The 20,967-nt window shown below is 41.6% G+C and overlaps 1 protein-coding gene across 3 annotated transcripts in view; it reads left to right on the top strand.

The window, feature by feature from the left end:
* The window catches only part of FBXO9 (F-box protein 9), a 343,828-nt gene that overhangs the window by 19,857 nt on the left and 303,004 nt on the right, over nt 1-20,967 (top strand). For all 3 annotated transcript variants that reach the window (XM_069235799.1, XM_069235800.1, XM_069235801.1), the window contains exon 2: nt 18,984-19,055. In XM_069235799.1, coding sequence (XP_069091900.1) covers nt 18,984-19,055 — 72 coding nt within the window. The remainder of the gene's footprint in view (nt 1-18,983; nt 19,056-20,967) is intronic.

Here is a 20,967-nt window from a genome sequence, read left to right as displayed (position 1 = left end):
GGAAGCCGAGGGATTGGTCTCGAGGATGCTTAAGAGGTTTTTCCAATTTTCTTTCTGTTTCTCATACTTCAGTTCCTCCCTGGGATCTTCCCTTGTTGTTGAGGCCTCTACAAGGCCCTAGTTTTGAACCTTTGGACACTGTGGAACTAAAATTTATCTTTCTCTTTCTTGTAGCAACCACATCTGCTAGAAGGTTGATGGACATATCTGCCCTGCTTTGTCATCCACCTTTCCTAGAAATTCTGGATAATGTTTTGGTGCTAATATTGGACCCTTTCTTTATACCAAATGTCAATTCTAAGTTCTCACTTCTCAAGAATTTATTCTTCTGGCTTCCTGTCCTCTTCCTTTTGAGGAAGAGTGTGCTTAATCTGATGGCTGTTAAGAGTGTTTTTTATTTTTTTTATTTATCTTAACAGATCCAGCAAGTATAGGAAAACCAACTCTGCTAGTTTTGGCCTTGCTGGAAAGGGAAAGTCTTTGGATCAAAGAGACAGTTTGGCCAGCCAATTCGAATTCAGATCAGCGGTTATCACGAAACCTGCAGGGCTGCTCCACAAGGATTATTGCAGATTCTTCTGCTTAGACCCAGGGTGTTGCACTGGAGGACATTTTTAGAGCCACAAACCTAGTTACAGAGCACTGTTTAGTAAGACATTACAGATTGTAAAAAGTTCAAAACACTAATAAAGAATTTGGTAAAGGTGTATTGCAATCTGTGTTTCATTTATTCTCATTTTGCTCTTCTTTAAACAATCTTTCATCATGATACTGGCAATTAAATCATAAGGGTGTCTGAATATTGTTAGAAGGAAATCTGTTAATAAAATAAGACAGATCAATTTGACAAAGTAATATAGGTGTATTCGATTTTCAGCTGGGAACGACAGGCAGTCTCAACATAGAGGCCATGCCTGAAGTTCAAATTTCTAGTTCACAAGCAGTGGTATTTATACTGTAAAAAACACAAAAAACTACGGTTACAAGTTCAGTATTGACGTAGGCAAGAACAAGCAGTACAGATAAGATAATAGGGGAGCGGTACCTCTTGACAAGAACACATGCACGATTATTGGTCGCCTCATGGGTGGGTAAGTAACATTGATGTCATTCAGCATCTCTATCTTTTCTGCACAACAAGTGATTATATGTTACATGATGCTCACGGTACTCCTGCCTTGTGCAAATGCTTATCTGACCCTTACACAGTTCCCCTCACCAAGATATGAATGACTTGTGGTTTTTAGGACCCTTGCGCTAAGGCAGGATACACCCTTTTGTTCCACCCTGTTCGTGCTAAGTGAAGATTTTGAAAGCGACAGTTGGTGCAGCTACAAAGAAAAACTCTCATTCTAATGTGGCTTGGGCCTCTTGTGTGTTTCAGCACAGCTAACTTAACAATGCAGCATGTGTATAAGTTTCCTAAGTAATAAGTGTTTGTTTGTCCTAAATATGACCTGCCTTTTCTATTGAACCCACAGTCTGTCTTTTTTAACATGTCATGTGTTAAGCCTTTCACTACTTACATTGGTTTACAACTATCTCTAGCCTACAATCTTTGTATTGGGTTTCGGGAACTTATGTTTGTATGTATGTGGTGTGTATGATGTGTTCCTATTCTTCCTACATCATTATATCGTGGTCATGTGTATATATTTATTATTATGTGTTTGTCAATGGTCTTAATCTGCTTTTGTATACTTCATAGTTAATGGCTGGGTGAAGGATGAGGGGTGGTGTAGAGGTAGTATTAACTTACCAGTAATCTTCATTACTCTTAGGTCTACTCATCCTTGACACTGATTACATCGCATCCACCTTCCCTGGTATCCAGGCCTTTGTCAAAGAGCTGCTTGAGATTTCAGGAATTACTGGGAGAATGCTACTCTCTTATCGCACCCAGTTGAGGGAGGGTGCAGGTTGAAAAGCATTTTTTGGGTTTTGTTCCCTGTCCATTGTGTGGATGACATTCCTCATGATTAGGAACTATGTCGTAGCACAGTGATTTACAGGTTACCGGTAAACAGCGAGCAGAGATATTTTTGAAGTGATTGGAATTTCTACAAGCAGGTTTCCCAGAAAGCAGGCTTGAATCTAGAGTTGGAGGTGGGTTACCTGTAGAAAAAGTTGCATCGTTTGAGTGGTCTGCTGCGATGTATATTTAAACGTGCCTTTGAAGCCCCTGCTTTCTTTATCCCTTCACTTGTTCACAATTAAGCACAGTACAAGCTATGTATCTTGACAGTGGAGATTCATATTTTAAACAAGACCATATGACCACTCTGTTTGAAAGTCGACATTCCTGTAAGCTTCATGGTGCATGCAGAAGAGTAAGGCATGGGCAGAAGCAGTCCAGGTCCCTTTAAAACATAAGAGGCTTGGTTGGAGTAGTAGCAACGCAAGCTTCAGTCGCATGCAGCACATGCAATGTAAATGTAATAGTAGTCCATGCTTCCCTCAAGTAAAACATGCAGATTGTAAATGGCAGTAATTCAATACAGTTTCTGGCTGTCATTTTAGGTGTCCGGGACTCACAAGTTAGAACCTAGACTTGGGATTACAAGGCAAGCTGTAAAATGTGAAGCCTGCATCAGATTAGTGAATCCTATTTAACATTTGTGAATCTAAAAAAAGAAGTCTGGCTTCACTGTAGATTTATTATCCAAGGTATTTACTGATGTGTTTGCCATATTAATGGGTATTTGATGTCACATATTTGTGTAGTGAGTGTTCGAATGAAGAGCACAGATTTATCCCACTATATCATCAGTTCTGAGGGCCTCAAACATAAAAAATGCTCTAACATTAGGTGAGACAATAGTGTCTAGATTACTAATGATTAACATAACGTTGCATATAATGAAATAGGAATGCGTCGCACCCTGAAGTTTAAGGCTGTATGGAAGTGATATTGTCTGAGTAGGCTTGCCAACGGCTTCCTACGTTTGTTGAAAATAAGTGGGACTAGAGGACAGCCTTTCTTTATCCCTTGAGAAATGTTTATTGGTTGGCATAGTGCATTATTATGATGCAGGTTGTAGATTGTAAATATAGTAGTCGTATCCAGGATTCACCAGCCCACTGCTATTCATTTTAGCACATTAACCACATGTTGCTGTTCAATAGAATAAAATAACTTGGCTGCTTCTAGAAATGCAGCTGCAACTCTGGGCTCAGTTGGTGCTGTATTGGAAATATTGCGCTCAGATAATGTGCTGCCAAGTGCCTGGGTATTCTGGAAGTATTATGGTTGGCATAAGTGGTAGCGTACGATGTGCTAATATTTTATTGACCATGTTCATTAATGACAGTGGATTGCACAAACTGCATTTGATGGATTCTTTAAGTAGAGCCACTAAATAGAATTTGCTCATTGTCGGTGGTACTGTGCCCTTTTTCTTTTATTCTTCATTTATCTGCAGTAAGTATGTAGACCTTGGTGTGAAGTCTATCACTTCCTGGAACGTTGCCTAACCTCATTCCCTGTAGTGCTGATATAACTTCTTCAGTTGTAATTGGTCAGTTAAATATTTCTAGTGTGCGTCTGTGTGCCATGCCAGGGCTATTTCACAGAGGGACCCTTCGGCCTCTCTTGTTGATGTATCTTTATTTGGTGTATATTACATGGTTTAGTGATTTGTAAATTTGCAGATAGTTTCTATGGAGTAGTATAATTTATTCCCTAACTTTGTATTCAGTTTGACATATTTTCTAATTGCATTTTGTACTTCCTCACAGAATACTGAGTCAAGTAGTGCTTTCATTGGTAATTGTCATAATCTGTGGTGTGTGTAGAGATCTGGAAAGGTCACGGTGAGCTGAACAAATGTTTGATCTGACAGTGATCGGGCTAATTCAGTCTGTGTTGTCTCTGTGGTCCTGTTACTAATATCTTTCTATACCAACCAGAAGTCTAGTCTGGGTACTGTGCTGTGTTAAGTAGGTTGAAATGCATATTACTGTAGGTTTGTGTTAAGTTCACACTAGAAATCAAGTAGTTCATGCTGCAGCAGTCTTTGTTGTAGTGTGTTAGAAGAGCTTGCTTTTGCCAGGTGTTGACACGTCTCTATCTCTGTTTACATCAGTTGTCAGATTAGTCTCCCCTTCGTTTACTCCTTCCCCTTGTGGGACTCCTATGAAAATGTGTATTCTATATATTTAGTAAGGTGGGTTTCCTATAACGTTTCCATTTGTATTTTGTGTCTATCCAAGAAGGGAATTACCTGTCATGCGTTCTATCGGTTGCTTAGACCTGTAAAGTTCCATGTAAGTAGTTCAAGTTGCAGTCTGTTACTTTGTATGGTTTTACTCATCTGTTGTATGTAGTTTTAGATTGTGTTTTATAGTGTGGGTCCTTCTGCGATTGGTGTCTAATCTTCTACAATGGGTCCGGTTCAAATACAGGCCATTCGCAGTTAAGCTTTTCTTTGTTACCATTCCCACTGCATCCCACACAGACCCCAGTTGACCTGTGGACGTTTGTCTCTTTTTTTAAAAACACAGCTTTTCAAGCCCTTTGTTTTCATAGACATTTGAGTGCCTGTATGCCTAGAGGGGCCAATCAACTGCATCTCATGTCACTGCTCCTTAGCAATGACCACTGGAGCCTTTGAAGTACATTTGTGTTCTCATGCTACAGATCTACATGTTTGAGTTAGTGGAACATCACCGGTGTATTAATTATCCAATAGTTTCTATTCTCTTTACCTCTACAGTATTTTAGTGTCATGTAGTGCAGTGACAAAATATGGCAGCAATTCTCATTATGTAAGAACTCCGATAATAGTCTCTCTGATAATGCCAGGGCTGATACTAAATTAGGGGTTGAATACTACCAATTCTAAGCCCTACTATAGCAGTGCCCTTATTCTGCCACCTTTCTGCCTATCGACATACTCGGGCTGGAGGAAGCAGTAAATAATAGTTCCAGGTCTGGAATGCCCTAGAGTCTGTTCAAACCTACTAATGTTTTAATGATTTTCACCAGTTCTTTTCTATTTTTTTTCCCATACAGAGAAAGGTTGGAAATGTACTCCTGGCAAGGGCAGAAGTAAAAGATCTCCCAGGGCTGGGAAAAAAGTGGTTGGAGGGAAAGTGAACTTGAAAAGCTCAATAGATTTTCGCAAGAACAAATCTACACATGCATATTTGCTCATACTAAAATACAGTTCACAAATATTTTCTAGGAGTACGATTTCCTGATCGACGTCTGTAAATTCTGTGAATTAATGCAAAGATATATATAACATGCATGAACTTTGTGATTTTCTTTAGTAATTAGACCCATAATTAAATAACCAAGACATTTTGTTTTGATTTAAATTCAATTTCTCTCTCTTTCAGCTGGCTTTACTGTGAGTGATAGTATCCATAAGGAGCATATTGGCACACAAAATAGTTTTGTTCAGTGCCAGGAACTATTGTGGAAATGTGTGCTTTTTCAGACCAAATTTTTTTTTGTTGCATTTTACCAGTGTTTGTTACGATGGTGAGGGCCTGACAGTTCATACAGCAATAAAGTGTTACAAAAAGCCATGGCAAAACAAGACATGCATTGACAAAACCAAAAGACTGGCAGCTAGTCTCATCGGTTGGCTTTGCCAGTGCTTGTTTATTTTCAAGTTTCCCAAAATCGTGTTGAAAATAGTTGCCCTGATTTTACATTATGAATATTATTTGAACTACTGGCATGCATCAGCACATTTTATTAAATGATGCTTCATAGAAATAGTGCCTAAGATTTCACAGTAGTTAAACAAAACATTTTTTCCTACTTGCGCTTTTTTCTGAACTTTTTATTTGAAAGCAAAGAATCATCAATCTTGCATACAAGCTTCTGCAAAGATTTGCATCTAATCAGAGAGCATTCTTGGAGCATTATACATAGCCTCCTATTGTCATTTTTTAAACGTGTGTACACCTATTTTTACTGGAACCTCTGTCAATAGTGAAGTGTAATCTTACAAAGTTGATTTAGAGCATTCACCCTAATAATAAAGGCTTTGCATTAATGAACCATGAATACAAGTTCAAACAGCATTAACCTATGGACACAAATATTACCTTGACTGCAGACAGTTCCCTTCCTGATAAGCTGGCAGCCAAAGGGTTTGTGCTCCAGGGACAAAATAAACATAAAAACTTGTTGTCCTTGACCCCAAACAATATGTCCTGGGTGTTGAGCTGTAGAAATTCCGCATCCCTGTTCCACAGTTATCAGTAGCGCCTTGATGCTGTTGGTATTGTCTTGTTTCTTTGAGTCTTGGTCCTGCTCCAATACTGCTGGCTAGGGTAGTGGAATTTAATAAGATATATACTTGCTCATAGTTCATGTTCCTTCATAAATCTACTTCTCCTGTAAAAATAAATAAATAAAAAATCTACTTGTTCCTTTGATGCCAGGTAGCGTGGCAGCACATTATGGTAGCAACCTTATTATATAAGAGCCCTGATAATAGCCTCTGTGATTATGCCAGTACTGATATTACAGTAGGGCTGGACTACTAGCAATTTCCTTAATGTGCCACTTTTTTGCAGATCTACAAATCGGACTGGGAGTAGCCATAAGCAAAAGTTCCAGGGTTGGAATGCCCTTTTGAGTCTGTGCAAACCTACTAACTTGCATGTTTTATGGGTTTCACCAGCTGTTTTCTAAACTTTTCCCATACTGTGAAAAGTTGGAAATTTACTTCTCACAAGGGCAGAAGTAAAACGTCATCCAGAGTTAGGAAGAAAATGGTTGGAGGGAAACTGAACTTGTAAACACTCAACATATTGCTGCATCAGCGGATTTACACATGCATATTTGCTTATGCCAAAACACAATTCACAAATATTTTCTAGGAGTACAATTTCCTGGTCTACTTATGTACATTTTTGTGAATGGTATGTGTCTCTGCACAAATGCAAAAACATATACCATGGGTGCACTTTTGTGACTTTCTTTGACAATTGGGCCCCTAATTTAGGTTTGGCGTTAGCCAAGACCTTTTTAAAAAAAAAAAAATAATAATAATAAAATTGTATCCTACTCTAGCCCATCTCGCAACCAGCTGCTTGGCTCACACTCACTTTTCAATTGCGTAAGGCTACAGAATTATATTAGTTTTTCAGTTTCTTCTTTTGCTGGTGTGGCACTATATGTAGTATATATCACGGAGTGATGCTAATTTAAGCTGCTGCCTGCAGTCATTGCACACAGCTTTCAAGTCTGGCAAACACGTTTCTCAGCCTGGTGCCTTGCTATCTCCGACAGCATTGGACCAGAGAGGGTGGTGTTTTGGAGGGTGTTGCCTGCAGTAACAGGGGAACTGCACTGTTGTGCTATTTGGCCCTGCAAACACTCCCTACTTACGCATACTTTCGAAAGACCTGATGTTTCTGTCCTTCAATAAGCTCGAACCCATGGAGTCCGCGGTCATCACAATTCTGCATACACTGCTTTTTAGGGAAAAGCCTACTAAACAGCTCAGGTGTTTTTTTGCTAAAGATTTCTTGGGGACATTCTGAAAGCTGACCTACGAATGCATTCTGCCCATTGTTTACCATTGTCTTTGTTGTTTGTAAGTCACATCTGCTTGTTTAATATTTGCTTGCCTTATTTGTTGTATGCTGCACAGCATAACTGTGAAGAATAGCCTGTTTCCTTTCATGTTCCATGAGTGCTCACCTTTTGTAAACAGGCCTTTGACTTCTGTTGTTAACTTGTCACATTTCCTGTGCATTCAGACAGAAGTCAAATGTCAGGCTCTGTCTTCTAAAGAAGCTTGCTGTCTAGGGTTTTTTTTTTTTTTTTTACCACAACTTCAAAGTTAGGGGAATTATCTGAAAAAATTAAATGTCTGTAGATTAACTTTGCAAATATTTCAGAATATATCAGAGTTAGGAAAGCACAAAAAATATTTTGAAAGATTCAAAACAAATCAATACACTAGGTGATACCATTTCCACACATTACTGTTTGTGCGCTGTATAGCTTTACCAGTACAACTGTATGTCTGTGCAAATGTAACAGTCATTTTAACCGAAAATGTGTTGTCTGTAAGGGTAGTACACTACTACACCTTTGTATATTCCACTCTACTCTTAGCCACTCGATCCACTCTATGCCCCTTTTGTGAGGTTATTTTAGCGTTTATATAGGCACATTTATTTTAGCCTGGGTCTGAGGCCTGTGCCCTCTCACCTAGTCTCTTGTCATTTTATTCCTTTTATTTTGGCAAGGCTTCATTTTAGTGACCATGTTTTATTATTTTTATCAGTTGCCCTTCCATGCTGAATTTGTTATTCATTTATTTCCACAACAGTTTATCATGTGCTATCTCAATGGCCGTATGCAATATTTTACCATGTATTGGCAGTCCAGAGAGTACAATGTGCTGTCACGTTACATCAGCTCTCATAACAACAAGATGTGTTGTTATAAAAAAAAAACATGATTCCCCCACCATCTTACAGGGGACATTCCAGCCAGCCTGCCATCTCATACTGCACATCGTCTCAATTTGTGCTGAAACTCTGCGCTTCCTCTGTGTCTACGCGGGAGAACTCCCAGCAGACTAACAGACCTCTTCTTTACCTCTGAACACAGGTATGGGGATTGGGTTTCCTTCCTGGGGCTAGATGGGTGGATTAGGGGTACCACTTTTATTTGCTCTCATGTAGAAACTTAGTAGTGTAGGTAGGGATATTAGACACGCTTTTGTGTAAATATGGTTGGACTCTTCCTGTGTTTCACTTTCCTGGTCACTGCTGTAATAGTGTTGTATTTCATTATCCTCATAATTACAATTCATGCCTTTTTACATAGAACGCAGTTGCTCCAATAAACCTATTGAATCAAACCCTGCTTCTTTTTTCTCTTTGCATCTATGAGATTGTATAACAGAGAGAAAGGGGAACGATCTGTTGTACCACAACTTCCCTACGGAGTCTTAGAGTGACATGCGATAGGCTGCAACAAATTACTTTCACCTCTGGGACTGGTGAGGGGCTAGTAGCTAAACCAAATGATAAGGCCAGCAGCTGTCATATGGTGTGGGATCAGACTCTGGCCCCCATGCTCGGTGGTGATGCCGTCTAAAATCTTGCAGTCTCGTTACTACAACACAAGTCCTACGACATGGCGCTGCCAGTGTTGGTTAGGCTATGACTTTACGTATCTCCCAAGTATGTTTGTTTGTTTACATGTAAAAGGTGCCCTAATTAACTTACACAGGAATTTCTGTGGTGTTAGGGACTATCTTCCCTAGCTAGGTTGGTAGTACCTATTGGAGTCTTTAGGTTTTCAAGCTTGAACCATTAAAAGGAGGGCCCCAATTAACAATGCCGTTCCATTCTACCAAAACAAAAAGCATTTGCACTGCAGTGGGTCTCGAATTTGCTCGACTTAAAGCTAGAGTTAGAGCTATTAGTGTAACTCTTAACTGGACTTTTCTTGGTGCAGAAAATGAAAAGTAAAACAGTTTCACATAAGTGAGCTGATTGAAAGTGCCATAGCATGAGCATGAAGGAGACACAAAAGGAAAAAGCAGTTTGCTCGCAATCAAACGTATTGGCAAAAGTGCAATTAGCCATGTAACGGGGTCGATGGTCAAGCCGGTATCCGAACCACCCCAAAGAGGGACAAACTTGAAGCATTTACCAATGATAACAAAGGATTTTTGAAGGGCAAGCCCATGAATGAGCGATAATGATGGGTGTGAGGTGGACATGGTTTAAAGCCCAAGTAGATAACTTGTCAGATAAGCAGCGCTTGTGCGTTGCTATGCTCAGCCTAAAAAGGTGGACCAGAACAGAGTTGCATTTGTATCAAACATGAGACTCCCCTTCACATCACATAAGAAATTATGGCCGCACAGAAGAGGAAGGAGAGGTTACATTTGTCATTGAGGCACACTACGCATACAGAACAGAAATGTTTTACTCTTGGGTCACCTTTCCAGCAGCAGATGTGAACACAAGGTACAATGCAAGCTTCCCTCATACAGAAGGTACAATGCAAGCATCCCGGACATAGAAGGTGCAGTGCATTTGTCCCTTACAGGGAAGGTACAATGCAAGCTTCCCTTACCTGGAAGGTACAGTGCAAGCTTCCCTCACAGACGAGGTACAATGCAAGCTTCCCTCACAGACGAGGTACAATGCAAGCTTCCCTCACACAGATGGTACAATGCAAGCTTCCCTCACACAGGTAGTACAATGCAAGCTTCCCTCACACAGATGGTACAATGCAAGATTCCCCCACAGAGTATGTACAATGCAAGCTTCCCTCACACAGAAGGTACAGTGCAAGCTTCCCTCACACAGATGGTAGAATGCAAGCTTACTTTACAGAGACTGTACAATGCATGCTTCCCTCACACACAGCAGATACAGCACAGGCAACTGTGCATTCTCCTTCACACAGAAGGTACAATACAAGCTTCCCATACACATAGGGTGCATTGCAAGCTTTCCTCATACAAAAGGTACAATGCAAGCTTCCCTTACATGGAAGGTTAAGTGCAAGCTTTCCTCACACAAATGGGACAATGCAAGCTTTCCTCTCAGAGGAGGTACAATGCAAGCTTCCCTCACAGAGGAGGTACAATGCAAGCTTCCCTCACAGAGGAGGTGCAATGCAAGCTTCCCTCACAGAGGAGGTGCAATGCAAGCTTCCCTCACAGAGGAGGTGCAATGCAAGCTTCCCTCACAGAGGAGGTGCAATGCAAGCTTCCCTCACAGAGGAGGTGCAATGCAAGCTTCCCTCACAGAGGAGGTGCAATGCAAGCTTCCCTCACAGAGGAGGTGCAATGCAAGCTTCCCTCACAGAGGAGGTGCAATGCAAGCTTCCCTCACAGAGAAGGTACAATACAAGCTTCCCTCACAGTGCAAGCTTCCCTCATAGAGAAGGTACAGTGCAAGCTTCCCTCACAGAGAAGGTACAATGCAAGCATCCCTCACACAGAAGGTACAATGCAAGCTTTCTGCACACAGCAGATACAGTACAGGCAGTAGTACATGCTTCCCTCATACACAGTGCAGCTACAGCACAGGCAGCAGTGCATGCTCCCTCCCACGGAAGATAAAGTGCTAGCTTCCCTCACACACAGCAGATACAGTACTGTCAGCATTACAAGGCTCACTCGCACACAAAGCAGATAACAGCACAGGCAGCTGCAGTGCAACCTTCCTCAGATGCAGTGCAAATCGAGCCCAGCACCAGTAAGCTAATTATTTCATGGTAAGTTATGAACTTTATGAGGTCATGCTCTCCTAGTCTGAGGGATCCCGGACATTTTTCATGGAAGGACTGATGCTTTCATTTCCTCAGACTCATCAGTTCTTTTACGTTTTATATCAAATTTACATGAACAATGACAGGTAAGTACAATAATTAGCTGCGGTAAAAGTGCATATATAAAACACATGGCACATATGTTTGCGTACAGAAGAATCCCTAGAAAACAGCAAGTCATAATGGAAAGAAGTAGCTCAACCTGATAAGTGACGGGTGAGAAGTCTGTCACTGGGAAAGAATTGGGGGAAAGCAAACATAGCTATAAGTGGTAAAAAGTAGCCCAAGGGGACTCAGAAGTCAAAATTTTACTCACTGCGTTAAGGGACCCTACCGTCCTCATACCTGGCTTGTGGTATAAACAGGAATGTTTGAATGCAGGCTTTATCCCCTGGGGCCAGCGCGGATGAAGCGGATGAAGCGGGTCTGCAGCAAAAGGAATCTGCCACACGTGCAGAAAGTGCCTTATGATCAAAGGCTAATGTGCGCTTGCAGTCTTTGCCAGGTTTTAGATTGAAGCGGCATGAAAGTAGGCATGGCAGTAAAGTTTGTTTTCAAATGAAGAAGCTGCCTGTATTGAAGACATGCGTCAGGCCTCCCGAGGATTTCTGGGATATGAAGTTCCAGCAGTATTGTATCACCCAAACAAAAACACTGGAAATACACAGAAGAAAAGAAAAAGAAGTGTGTAAATGGGGAAAAAATATGCTATAGTGCAACGTCCCAACATAATGGACTAGTAATTGAAACCCTCTAAAGTTTAGTTCAAAAGTAGGGAAAAAAAATCCTACCGGGCCTGTAGAGAAAAATAAAAAAATTAAATTGCATACTCTCACACAGTGTCCCAGCTATAGTGACCGGTGTTTGAAACCTCTAGAAATAAAGAATATAAAAATAGGAAATCCTAATTGAAGAAAGTACTCTTGATTCCTGGTAAAAAACTGACATATTGCACTGAGAGCATGGCACTCCCAGAAAATGAAACAAGTTAGTGATATTGCATAGCTTACAGAGCTGCCTGCTTTGGTCCTGGGGAACTGGGTTTGAGTCCCGGCGTCGGCTCTACATAATATTTGCCAATCATAACAAATAAAATTAAACTGTTAATATATAAAATTAAACAACATTTGTGTATGTGTGTGCTCTTTTAAAATAAGACATCACGCTTCAACTGTAAATACCAAAAGAACACGAGGGTAGGCAGGAAACAATAAAAAAAAAAAAAAAAGTTCCTACAAACAACGGATAAACATTTCACAGCATAAGGAAACTGTACCTGGGCGGTGTTCCTCAGCAAAGAATAGGAAGTGATGCCTTAGCTGTTAATTTAGCTTGCTATCTGAAGGTTGTTTCTGTCCCTTTGATTCGTCTGGCACTCCAGGTGCTCTTGAACGAGAGTTATGTGATGCTGAACGGAGAAGGTTGTTGTTAAATGCAAGTCAGAATTGCCTATGTAGTTTGTCTCCCAAATTGTGACTTGTTGGCAGCATTTTGCTGTTGCTATTTTGCATCTGCAATGGCTCCCCCATCTCTACAAGGAGGACTGATGGTGCTTCCACTAGCCTAGCTGTCATTAACACATGATGTGGTATTTCAGAGCACTACTCTTAGACGAGCTGGAGTCCAACTAGTCTTTGTCATTCAGACCAGTTCTGAATTGCGGGCTGCCAGTCTTTTAATTATTGTGATGCCCATTCGAGCATGCACCAGAAGTGTCTTGCTCTGCAGCCCATACCTTCTTTGGACGCAGATATGTTGATATTCTCGATCAGAGTTCATTACCAGACATGTACATTGAGATTGTGGTTGCTACGAGAAGCTTCCAATGAGCCGCCCTTTGTTGGTGAAGTGGCTCCTGGTGCAGCAGAACCTGGCACTGCACGGGATGCTGCCGCCTCGGACAGAGTTATGCCTGAGGCATTGGAACATGAGTGCTCCCTTGCTTTCCTTGCCAATGGCATGATTAATTTGTCACCTGCCAAAGTGTAATTTTTCCTAGATTCAATTGCCATTGATGATTTTTTGAGTTTTTGATTAAAAGGATCATGATTACTGTTGACATTTGGCTGTAATTTGATGGAATGCTTTTCTCAAGCTTCCAAATTGCCCTTTTAAATTTGGCTTGATTTTGGTCAACATGCATGGAGATTTTTATCTCCTTTCAGGTACATTCTTTGTTTTTTATAAGAATTGTTGTAGGCATAGTGATTTTAGGAGTAGGTAACATTTTTTGTATAGACCTTGGCACTCTCGAACCGTCAATGGGGAGGCTGTTGTGAGGTTGTTAGTGTTTAAATAGGCACATTTATTTTAACTTGGGTTTGAGACCTGTGCCCTCTCACCTAGTCAGTCACTTGTCATTTTATGTCTCTTATTATTTTGGCAAGGCTTCATTTTAGTGGCAATGTTTTATTATTTTTATCAGTTGCCCTTTCATGCACAATTTGTTACTTCATATCTTTGCACGATATTTCATCCTGTGCCTGTTACAAGGCTGTACATGATAGCTCACCAGGTATTGCCAGAAAGTACAATGTCTACCCTACATAGAAAATACATGCTGTCATGTCAGGGCAATTCTCATAACAACAAGATGTTATTATAAAAAAAAGAAAAAAACATGCTGCCCCCACCATCTTAGAGGGGACATGTCAGCCTGCCATGTCGTGGCCGCAGTTTCTGCTGAAACTCCGCGCTTCCTCTTTGTCTATGCCAGAGGACTCCCAGCAGACTAACAGACCTCTTCATTATCTCTGAACACCGGTTTGGGGATTGGCGTTCCTTCCCGGGACGAGATGGGCAGATTAGGGCTACCACTGCTTTTTGCTCTCATGTAGAAACTTAGTAGTGTAGGCAGGGATATTATGCACGCCAGTGTGACAGTATGGTGGGACTCTTCCTGTGTTTCACTTTCCTGGTCACTGCTGTAATAGTATTGAGTTTCATTATCCTCATAATTGCAATTCATGCTTTTTTACATAGAATGCAGTTGCTTCCTATTGAACCAAATCCTGCTTCTCTTTGTCTTTGCATGTATGAGATTTGTATAGCTTCCCTGCGGAGTCTTAGATTGACATGCGATAGGCTGCCACCAATCACTTTTACCTCTGGTACTGGTGAGGTGCTGCTAGCTAGCCAGGAGGGTTAGGCCAACAGCTGTCACAAGGCGTGGAATCATACTTAGTCCTCCACGCTCAGTGGTGCAGCATAGTAGATCTTCCAAATGTAGGTTAAAATCTCCCAAGATGCTAAAGTTAGGCCTTTTTATTGCGCTGCTGGCACTCACCTCAGACGGGCTGAATAAAGTGGCCAGACGGACCAGGAGGGTGGTAAGGGAGCATACCTAAGAAGGTTAACGTCTGGAGTCAGTTAATTGACAAATGCCATGCTTTTGCATTTTTAGGAGTTGTAGTGGTTCGTGTAAATATTTAAATTCTTCCTTTAAAATGATCGCAGTCCCCTTACCCTTTCTGTCTGTCCCGTGTCTCCGGCATGTAAAAACCTGAGGGCACATCTTGTGTGATGTCGGGTCCTAACTCCTCATGGAGCCAGGTTTCCGTCAGAAATAGCATGTCGGGTTTTTCCTCCTTTAGGAAGTTAAAAGTTTTTAAACTTGTGAACAGTCAATAATCTACAATTAATCAATAAACATGCGCCAGATGGTCATTGTGCTGCAGGCGGTCTTTGGGGTGTGATTGCATGGAGGAGAGAAGACGCAGCTACTACATTCTAGTTTACCTTCAGCTAAATCAATAGAATGGAAGCAGTCCACTTTGGTGAATCCCTTTCAAACCTGCAATTGTACTATGCAGTATCAAGCCTACTTGTAGTTGTTTGGGAAGGGTCTCTGGCCCCTGGTCCCGTTCGGGCACCGTCGAGCTTGCCTTTGGCGTACCTGGCGTCGACGAAGATGCCTCTTTTAAAGCCCCCTATGTCAAAGGACTAGATTACCGACCGTGCTGAAAAATGGCAGTCGCAGTAGTGTTGAAAGTGGTCAATGTGCAAAAAGCTAAAGATCAGTGCGGGCAGGGAATTAGTGGCAGACCTGGCGCAGCAGAGCCAGTGAAGTGGCTAAGTGCTGAGACATGCAAAGTGATCAATTTGATTTTCAGCAGTTCAGTTTTGGCAGGAAATTCAATGTTTTAAAACCAAAGTAAAAACATTCAATGTATTTACACATTAAAAAAGATTGAAGTGAGGAGCAACCTGTTTAGCGATCTCTATACCGCGCCACTGTACACTACTGCACTCTGTGCCACTTCACTCTACGCCTTTACATTCTACGATACTCCACTCTACGCCTCTCTGTGACTCTCCACTGGACTTCACTCCACCCAACTTTTTGCCACTCCACTTTACTCCACGCCGCTCCACGACCCTCCACTGTACAACACTCTATGCCACTCCACTCTATGCTGCTCCACTCTGACACTGCGTGCCACTCTGCAACACCCTGGCACTCTTTGCCACTCCACTCTGCTATACTCCACACCACTGTACTCCACTCTACGACACTCCTCTCTTACACTTTACTCCATTCCAATCTACATCACTTCCCTTTGACACTCCGCTTTACACCCCTACAGTGTACGATACTCTATTCAACTGTGACACGCTATGCCCCTCCACTCTGCCGCTATGCCCCCTCCACTCTACAACTCTCCCCACCACTCCAATCTATGCCACTCTACATCACTCTTCTGTACTCCACTCCTCTCTGCTGCATTTTACACCACTCTGGAACACAACGCTCAACTTCACTCTATTCTGCGACACTCCACTGTACTCATTGACAATCCACTCTGATGACACTCCACTCTGACACTCCTCTCTATTCTGTGCTACTCCACTCTGCGGCACAAACTTCCACTCTACTCCATGACACACTATGACCCTCCACTCTACGCCACTCTACAACACTTTATTTTACGCCACTCTACATCCCTTTACTCCATGGCATTCTACTTTAATCTACCATACGACACTCCACAACATTGCACAACTATTCACTCCATGCCACTCTGCACCACTCCAGGATGCGATACTCTATGCCACTGTCCTCCACAACACTTCACTTTACTACATGATGCTCTGCTCTACGACACTCCACTCTACGACACTGTACTCTACAACACTCCACAACCCTCCACTCTATGCCACTCTACAACACTCTGTGACCTGACACTCTCCACTCTAACCCTCCATTCCGCTCTGCGACCCTCCATTCCGCTCTGCGACCCTCCACACTGCTCTATGACCCTCCACATCACTCCACGACGCTCTACACTACTCCACGACGCTCTACATCACCCCACGACGCTCTACATCACCCCAAAACACTACATCATTCCCAAGACAGACTCCACTCTAATCTACATCTTCCCACTCTACTCTACAACACTCCACTCTGCGACACTTCACTCTATATTATTTCACTTTGACACTCCACAACTCTGTATGCAACTGTACGCCACTCCACTCTGACATTCCACAACTCTCCACGCCACTCTCCTCTACGCCACTAGCTTTTAGCCATGCTTAACAGCAACCACGCTGGTGTACAACATGGCTAAAAGACATTGGCAAAGCCAATAGCTCTTGCATAGGTGAGACCCATTGACTTTGACAATGCTTGTTGCATACTCCCACCTTTGTGCATGCCTTACCATCTTCAGAGTGACCTCAGCCTTATTTACTGTTGCTGTCATTCGTAGCATACAGCTTCTGCTGCCATTGTTCAAGTGTCACCTGTCAGACATCGGGTATCTGTTTCGCAGTCAACATGATCTGTCGCTCTCCCTCATTCCATGCGCCATCTTGCGTAGGTCTTACCTTTTCATACAGAACTATTTTTTGTGAATGTACTGACATATTGATATCCATATTTTCAATATGTTTAATCTTTACGTTTTTAGTTCGACGTTGCAAGCGCTTTGACCTGTTGTAAGTATTGTGGGCTTTTAACCCGCCCATGTCATGCCCATCACTTTAACTCATTCGTGGGCTTGCCTTTCAAAAATCACTTGATGTCATTGGTAAATGTTTTACATTTGTCCTGCCTTGAGGTAGTTTTTTTTCACGTCTTGAAGATTACCCCTGTTCCATGGATTATTGCACGAGAGCTAGCGTGGGCGACCTATTTCTTCTGTCTCTCCCTTTTGCGCTGCATGGCGACCATGGCACTCACAGCGCGATCAGGCACAACATCGTGAACTCGATCGGCGGTATTGGACGCTGGTCCCATTAACCGTTATCTAATCAGAATCATTTCTTGTGGATCTTCCCTTAAAACACTTGAAATTGGTGAATGCTTTATGTAAAACAGAAATCCTCACAGTGAGAGCGGCTCTCCTGGCACAACTGTAGAGCCTGCTCAACAATATTCATTGCACTTGGGAAAACTCAACCCATAATGGTTTGCAGGGCATTACTTTTACAAAACATTTTTGCTCATAACCCAGCCTGTGGTGGTCCTAGTACAACGGGACCACCACCAAAATGTTCACCACAACATGCTCTTTCTGTCTACATTATCTTTGGGTCCCCAAACTAGGTTAGTGGGGAACCAAAAATAATAACCCCTCCCACCATTCAGTGTCTGTTTAAGCTCTCTCATGGCTGGAACTCTGGTTTTACAGCTAGGTGTTGCTTGTGTTTTAAGAGCCTTGTTTGTAAAAGCATTGTTATAGACTTGCTTCCCTTGAATATGTAATGCACTATGTCCTCTAGGGGCTACATATATGGTTACACTGCATTATTTATTGCCAATTTCTTTTTATGTGGTTATGCCCTCTACGGGTTATTTTCATTATGGTGTCCTCTAGGGCCTGTTCTAAGCATTACAGTTATATCAACATATTAAAATATTCGCGGCACGGAAACCTGTCAAATAATGCTTTGTAGGGCATTACTTCTACAAAACATCTTTGCCCATAACTCAGCCTGTGGTGGTCCTATGACAATGGGCCCACCTTCAAAACATTGACCACAATGTTCTCTTTCTGTCTGTACCACCCCTGGGTCCCCGTATTATACCAGTGACAAAATAATAATCCCTACCACATTCATTTTAAGCTTTCTCATTACTTTTCTTTTACAGCTGAAAGAAGTTATGTTTTATGGGCCTTGTTTGTAATATCATTGCAATAGTCCTGCTAGCCTTAAACATGTGTAATGCACTATGCCCCTTACAGTTCATTACTTTCTCCCATTCTTTTTTCAAGTGTCTCCTAAGGCTGACTGTATGGTTACATGACCATGTTTTTTCCAAATACTATTTTTTTTGTGGGTTCCTCGAGGGGCTGTTGTGAGCATTGCAGTCAACATACTACAGTATTTGCTGCACGAAAACTCGCCCCATAATGCTTTGCAGGGCATTACTTTTACGATTTTCTTTGCTCATAACTCAGCCTGTGGTGGTCCTAGGACAAGGGGGCCACATTCAAAACACTCTGTCTACATCATCTCTGCCGAGCCAGCTTGTAGGTAGGCAATAGTTGACATATTTTTAAGAAGATTAATGGAGTTTATATCGTCAGGTAAACTACATTCTCAGGACTACCGTTCTACTTTTAGAAGCTAATGACAGATCAACTAACCCCTGTTGCATAAGATTGCAGAAAACTATACAGTGTAGCTAATAACACATCAAGTATTTAGATTTTACTCTGAATATTGAGTCTTTGTTTTGCTCAATCTTCCACAGGCAGAAGGTGATCAAGATTCGGATATCTTGAAGTCTGGTGAAAATGAAAGGCCCAACGAAGCAAATCTGCAGGTATGTCTATCGTGGCATCTGCCAACCATAATCTCCTAGTTTGACCCAAAAAGCTAGTTCATGTCTGCATGCCTATGGACTCTGAATGCTGTGCTGCTTTGATCTTTTTGATCTCTTAACTGCTTTTTACATTCTCTCTCACTCCACCCTCTTCCATAATAAGCGAACCAGTGCCCTGGCATGGATGTCAACTTCCCTTGTGTACCGTTTCCAGACAGTAGATCTTTCATCTTTAATGTCTTCTTTTTATTAAATAACCTGGTATCCCTCAGAGCAGTTTTGAGCCCTGTTTGTATGAATCACAAATCTCTGCAAGATCAGGTTACATGAGTATTTAATATCTACTGGAATATCCAATTTGATGACAGTGTCAAAGCTATCATTCAGTAAGAGTTCTTTCTATGTATGGGGTTCGCATTGTCACTATGGTTCTTTGAATGGTGGCTGCCAACAAGTAGTACAGCTTTTCAACTTCTGGTGTAAGGAAGATGCACGCTGGGGATTAGCATCGCAGAGGTTGCTATATTGCAGAGCAGGTTCACTTGTTATAGGTCTACAGGTTCCTCTATAAGAATTTTCTGGGGCCAGCCATCTATGCAAGGTCCTCCTAAGGGAATTCAGTAGTTATTGAAATCCTATTCCGGCAACTAGAGGACTTTAAGTGATTACGCCCCGTCTCATCTCTTTATGCTGGAAATGTACATATTTTATGCCTCCGTGTCTCACCAGGTAGAGGTAAGTACTACAATGGGTGCTTGTCTTCACAAGTGTTATCCCCACATCTATCATCAACAGATGACTTCGCCTCTCTCTTACCCACCTTATTACACTGCTTTATATACTGTAATTATTTGTAAATCGATTGTCTAAAAAGTATTACAGACGTTAAATGACTAAATACAAATAAACTTCTGGCATGTGTTGCTTCTGCTCACACCACCATCCCTGTTTTCTTGAACTGTTGTTAGAATGTCTGGATTTGAAACAGAATGTTTTTCCCTATTTCTTACTGATAGGTAACTCAACCAAAACAGCAGCAATTTTCGTTATTCATCATCTTTAAATTTATGGTTTGGTCTAATGGTTGTGCCAGTCGGAAGTTATGAGCGATCTGAGGTTTGCTCACAAACAACTTCACAGGCACATGTACTCTCATTGATAACATTTCCTTTCATATAAGTCAGTGAAAAAGTACAGCTGTGTTTGACACGTTAGAGCTTTAATAACTATCCTGTGCTTGCATGGTAATATTTTATAATTATTACGTTCCTTGGTGTTAAATTTAGTAGTGTTGTGTTGCTGCACATATTCAATAAATGAAATCCGTTTTTAAAACAACATCTTTTTGATCACGTTATATCATAGGACATATTATAGGACCTATAACTATGGGGGTTTGTAGCAAATGTAATTGAAATGCCCGAAAGTGCAGACATGCAGACTTTGACTTGCTGCAGCTTCTTGAAATGGCAGTTTTAATTACTTTTACTTTTATTTTAACATATGGGCTTTTGTGAACCTTGTCCGGGAAGGGCATGGCAAGATAGGTTCCCTTTTATTTGATTTCTCCCTGTTTGCCTCCTGCCTTCACCTGCTCCACAAATTCTTGGCATAGCTCTGTAGGCAGAATTTGATAGCAAGAGGGAATAGAGATCATATTTTTTAGAAGCTACGAAGGTATGTGTCAGGAGCATTGAAGGACACATGCCGTTTGAGCTAGCCAATGATCACACTTCCTCTTACACACAAAGGTACGGTTGCTACTCAGCCAAGCTGAATGCATGTCATAGTGCCCTAATGCAAAACTAGGATAAAACGTGGTTCTCTGGTCTAGCCACAGTCTACGTTTTTGGTAATAACTTCACATATGTGTGCTGGAATAGCTCATTTAGCACTTGGACATAGTCTAGGC

Source organism: Pleurodeles waltl, chromosome 5 (assembly GCF_031143425.1).
Source record: "Pleurodeles waltl isolate 20211129_DDA chromosome 5, aPleWal1.hap1.20221129, whole genome shotgun sequence".
Lineage (NCBI taxonomy): Eukaryota > Metazoa > Chordata > Amphibia > Caudata > Salamandridae > Pleurodeles > Pleurodeles waltl.
This window is presented reverse-complemented; position numbering and strand designations above follow the sequence as displayed.